Here is a 5,663-nt window from a genome sequence, read left to right as displayed (position 1 = left end):
AGCAAAGTTTGTCGAGTGTCGCTCTTGCGACGTAATAAATAGACCCATGTTGAACGAGAGAAATCGTCGACAATAGTAAGAAAATATATCGATCCACAAGATGCATTTTCGGAGTAGGGACCCCATAAATCGCAATGTAAAAGATCAAAAATGTCAGAAGCCGTGTTCGAACTTAAAGGGAAAGGGGCGCGAGTTTGTTTAGCGCGAATACAAATGTCGCAATGTTTACTATGAAAAGAAGACTTAGAAAAGTTTGTCTTAGTAATAAAAGGAAGAAAGCGAGAAACGGTGGAGGACGGGTGTCCCAACCGACGATGCCAAAGCTCGATAGTGTCGAGATTCCCAATGGTATAGGCATGTACCTTGTCATTCCGAACACTTTTCAAATAATAGAGCCCCTCGCTTTGTTCACCCGCACCAATCACCATCTTCGAGGTACGGTCCTGAATTAAAAAAAGTTGATGGGAAAACTGTATAGTCAGAGAAGTATCCAATAAAAGACTTGAAACAGAAATGAGATTACAATGCAAGTGCTCAGCATATAAAGCATTACGCAATATTAAACGAGGTGAAAGATAAATGTCGCCACTGCGATTCGCAATAGCTAAGTCCCCATTTGGTAGACCAACAGACAATGGTTCAATAGTACGTAAATTAGTGAAGTGAGAAAGACAATCCGACATATGATGAGATGCGCCGGTGTCAATAATCCAAGAAGGAGGAGGAAATTTACCGCTTAAACGATCATTGTTCTCGGTTTTTCGATTCTTCCATAGCTGGGTTATTTCCTCGAGTTCGCGGGCATCGAGTGTATTAAAATCAATCCTGTCAAGAGTATTAAGGGAAGAACGAGAATTGGAAGTACCATTGCCACAGAGGCCGTTGGATGCCGAGGCCATATGAGCCCGAGGACCTAGATTGGCCGAGGACCTCCGGTTGCAGGGGTCTTATTTCGGTCCTGTTTTGCTCGACGTGGGTCGGGGACGAACACAGCTTGGCTGAGGTCCGTTGCATTGGGATCAATATAGACACGATCACGAGGTCGATCACCCCACCATTCGGGAAAATTTCCCGTGACACTATAACAAGTACGTAAATAATGACCATGTCTTTGACAGACGATACAGTAGGGTCGATTGGAATTGTTATGAGGGGCAGTGGTGGAGGTGTTTGTACGGTCAGAAAATTGGTCCTTAGGTCCCCCTCTGCCCGATTTCGAGCCATACGTGGCTTTGGCTGCAAAGGCCATAGGTGCAGGGGTAGTATCAGTCATGGTTTTAGATAGAGAACGAACACTTTCTTCTTGAAGTAAACGATTGTAAATAAGATTAAGATTGGGAAGGGGAGTGAGACCAAGAATTTGTGAACGAGCAGTATCAAAAAGATCGTCTAAACCCATTAAAAAATCACGTACCCGATCCTTTTCACGGCGAGACTCAAAAAGACTTACCCAATCGCAAGGACATACCTTGCATGAGCAGGAAGGGAGAGCATCGTGCTCGATCAGTTCGTCCCAGAGACTTGTGAGACGGCCGTAGTAGAGCATTAGAGTTTCGTTTGGACCTTGACGACACGCACTGATTTCAGCCTTTAAGCGATAGATACGTGCTTCGTTTTCTTGACTAAAGCGTTGTCGGATATTGTCCCAAACCAGTTTGGCCTCGGGACGATAAGAAATCGATTTGGCTAATTCAGTAGCAATGGAACTATAGATCCACGCTGTAACAAGGGCGTTGGTGGAGCGCCAGATCTTGAATTCTTCAGCCGTATCCGACGGTTTGGTTATTGTCCCGTCGATGTAGCCCAACTTATCTTTAGCGAGTAGGGCGAGACGGAATGAACGAGACCATTCGTCATAATTATTTCCATTGAAGGTAATATGAGTGATTTTGGTACCCGGATTCTCGAGTTGGACAACCGAGACAGAGGATTGAGAGGTTTGTGATGTGGATTGAGAGGCAGTTGCCATAGTGAAAGAAGAAGGATGCACGATTAGACGGAGATTAGAATTGTCTGGTTCCTGATACCATATTGTAAATTACAGAGAATATTGACTGATGAGATATTGTATTCACTTGTGTTTATGCGTTTGATACAGGCAAAATATATATACATAGGTTTACAAAGAAATAAGGAAAGAATTGCTAACAGCTATAAAATATGCTAACTATGGTAAATATACATTCTTGGCCAAATATACAAAGTAGCCGTTTGGTGTAAGATCATGGAGATCATATTATCTTAAGACGAATAATATTTCTTTTTTTAAAGGAGACCAACTTAGCTGCTATAGTGCTATGTATATACAAGGAGGTGCTTAGTATTTACAGAATTACAGTAGTATCTCACATGAGTTAATTTTAGTAATGACGTGCTTATAATCAGGATGGTGAAACCTTATAGTAAAATCAATATCAATATATATATAACTAAAAGAGACTTTTTTTTAAACTTTCCTATATTAGGGAAAAAACAAATATACCTCGGATTTACTATCTCACGCCTTATTTATTTTTGAGCATATGCATATTTTTTTCTAAACTCATTAAAGTTTATGATCTATCCCTTTAGAATCTACAAATAACTCGTTACAATCTACAAATACTATTTCTTCGTGGACATGGGTCATAAATAACAAGGCAACCTTCATTTCAACGACTAAACTCCACTCTTCAAAATTTATTTTTCAATAATAATCTTTAACAATAAGTCTCCCTTGTGACAGTCACAAGCTTGATTGCGGTAATGTTTACCAATAAGATTTGCGTCATTGCGTGATTGCGGTATATGACTTGTTACTTGTAGTGTCGAGTTGTGGACACACACAATTATATCATGCACGATAATGTGATACTAATTTAAATGGGTATAGGGCTGTAGGACAATCATTAATCATGATACTTAATCATGTGGCTAAAGCAGCACACTTCTGTATAATTTGTTCTCACTAGTCAATAGTATGACATTCTCCTCATTTTTGATACATGTAATATTGTAATCTCATAGGACTATATAAAAACAATTACAGTAATAAATTTTATACTTCTTTTGTTATGCCCAATTCGTTACGTCTTATTGACTGTTTCCGTCATTTATCTACATTTTTTTTTTTTTTTTTTTTTTTTTTTTTTTTTTTTTTTGCGAATGAGGGGCAAAGTCCCGAAAATTAACTACTAGCTATTACACGGAGAATAGCTACCCAAAAAAATCCTCCCTAAGGATGGATCTCAGCTCATTCGTCGGACTATCCAGGTTGGTAGAAATGGTACTCGCGTTAACTCCTCGATTAGCTAAATGGTCAGCCTGCCTATTTGCTACTCTATATGTATGTTCCAGCTTGACCCTCCAGTGGTCTTCCTGCATTAATTCTCGGCACCTTTTGGCAATAACTTTAAACTGTTGCCAACGAGCTGATCTTCGTTGATTAGATTTACACACAAGGAATTCTCCATGTTGATAATAAGTCTCGTAATATGTATCGACTTTGCCTTTTCTAATCCCGCGAGGAGTGCGAGGAGCTCAACCTTCATCGAGGTGCAATTACCACATGAGAAGTAGTATGCAGTAATAAAATTACATGTCTCATCTCGGAAGATACCACGACCTCCTGCTGGACCCGAGTTGCCCTTTGAGGCACCGTCAGTGTTCAATAAAATCCAATTATGCGGGGGTGGAAGCCACCGAATAAAGATGTCCGTGTTCGACATACGAGGCATTGGCATAAATAAATCGAAACGATCAAATGCTTTTTTTTGACATTTCGAATTGTTGATAGAGAAAAGGTCGGGGATTTGTCGGGTTCTCATTCTCTCGTCCAAAGATGATATTATTTCGCTATATCCACCAACAGGTTATGGCGAAATAGATTGGCCAATCCACCTCCATTGTTAACACATCAGTACTTTCACTCTTAGACAACCATTCCGAAAAAGACGAATTATAAAAAGAGGGGTTTGAAGCATCGATATCTACAAGGCTCCAAATATGGCATGAAATCGGACATGAGCGAAGAAGATGGTCCGTTGTTTCTTCTTCTATTTTACATCTTGGAAACAAAGGATTATCTCCCATATTTTTTCTAACTCTATTAACATTCACCATTATTCTTTCATGAGCTACTAACCATAAGAACTTACAGATTCGTTGCTCGACCGGTAAACGCCAAATAGTACACCGTATTATAGGTTCCAGAGCATTTGAAATATCATCCCCTTGCAAGAAACCCAACGCATATTTAATAGTGAATTTTTCCGTTGACGTTCCAGCCCAATAAAATGTATCTTCAAGGTCGGGATCATTAATAAGAGAAATGGAGGCTATTTTCTGCAAGCAAGTCAGAAAATGTATCCTACTTTCATTCGAAATTATCACTCCACATCTCGCTAACCGTCGCTCCCATAATGGCATCCGGTATTGGAACAATGTTATGCTCAGACAAGCAAATCCCGTCTACCCATGCATGATCCCAAAATAAAGTGCGTCGTCCATTACCCACCGCAGTTGCCGTACCTCGTACTATAGTCTTAGCTTGTGACGATATTCCGGCCCATACATTAGACATATTACTCTTAGCTTGAAAAATGTCAATATCGCACCGATTATTGCAATATTTAGCTCGTAATAACCGGGACCAAAGGCTAGTGGGCTCGAATAATGCTCTCCACCCTAGTTTTTGGTGAGGAAAGCTGCATTAGCTTGTCTCGCAGATAAGATACCATGTCCCCCAAGCGATTTTGGCTTTTGGATATTTTCCCAGAATATGAGATGTACCGACTTCTCCTCCCCATAAAAAAACATCGGGATTTTATATCAATGGGCCACATACCTATTTTGGAATTTTAGCCGATTGCATACTATGATCGGCGATAGCCGACAGTGTAAATTGGACTAAAGTAGATCTGCTAGCTAAGGAAAGGCATTTAGTAGACCATCCTGCAAGTCGCTTATTAATATTATCCTCTAAGTGTGTGAATGTCTATCAAGTAACACAACCATTTATAGTAGGCATATCGAGGTAGGTCCCTAAATCATCCGTCTCTTCGAAACCCAGCGCAACACTAACCGCATTTCTGGTCTCCATACCCGTATTTTTAGAGAAGAAAACTCGATATTTAGTAGCACTAATCTTTTCCCCTAAGGCTTTACAGAAATTATCAAGCACATATTTAATAACCAAGGCTTGCTCTTCTGATGCTTCCCCGAAAATTACCATATCATCCGCGAAGAAAAGATTAGTAATTTCGGGAGCATCCCGACAAAGGATAATCGGCTTCCAATTATTATTACGAACTTCTAAGTTTATGGCTTGTTGTAATTTTTCCAAACACATGTAAAAAAGATAGGACGATAAAGGGTCACCTTGACGGACGCCTTGAGATGGAGTGAACTGTTCCGTTAGCTCACCATTCCAAAGGATGCACATACGGGGCAAAGTAACACACTCCATAATTACGTCAATAAGAAGCTATGGGAAATCCATGTCGCGAAGTGTGGCGTGAATGAAGTCCCAACGGAGCCTATCGTACGCTTTTTCTAAGTCAATTTCTATAGCCATTAAGCCGGAGTGACCCTTCTTTCTATTCATAGAATGAATAGCTTCTTGAAAAACCACGATGTTATCTGGCGACCCGGGACGAACCCACTTTGTATCCCGAAATAACATG

General features: G+C 40.2%; 1 protein-coding gene across 1 annotated transcript; it reads right to left on the bottom strand.

Moving 5' to 3' along the window:
- Nucleotides 1-913: 913 nt before the first annotated feature.
- On the bottom strand, nt 914-1,969 carry LOC141600691 (uncharacterized). The gene has a single exon (XM_074420935.1). It carries the CDS (start codon nt 1,967-1,969, stop codon nt 914-916), a length of 1,056 nt encoding a protein of 351 aa, XP_074277036.1.
- Between the last annotated feature and the right edge of the window lie 3,694 nt (nt 1,970-5,663).

The sequence above is a fragment of the Silene latifolia genome, chromosome 9, assembly GCF_048544455.1.
Source record: "Silene latifolia isolate original U9 population chromosome 9, ASM4854445v1, whole genome shotgun sequence".
Taxonomy (NCBI): Eukaryota; Viridiplantae; Streptophyta; class Magnoliopsida; order Caryophyllales; family Caryophyllaceae; genus Silene; species Silene latifolia.
The sequence above is the reverse complement of the archived record's forward strand: the minus strand, read 5'-3'. Positions and strand labels throughout refer to the sequence as shown.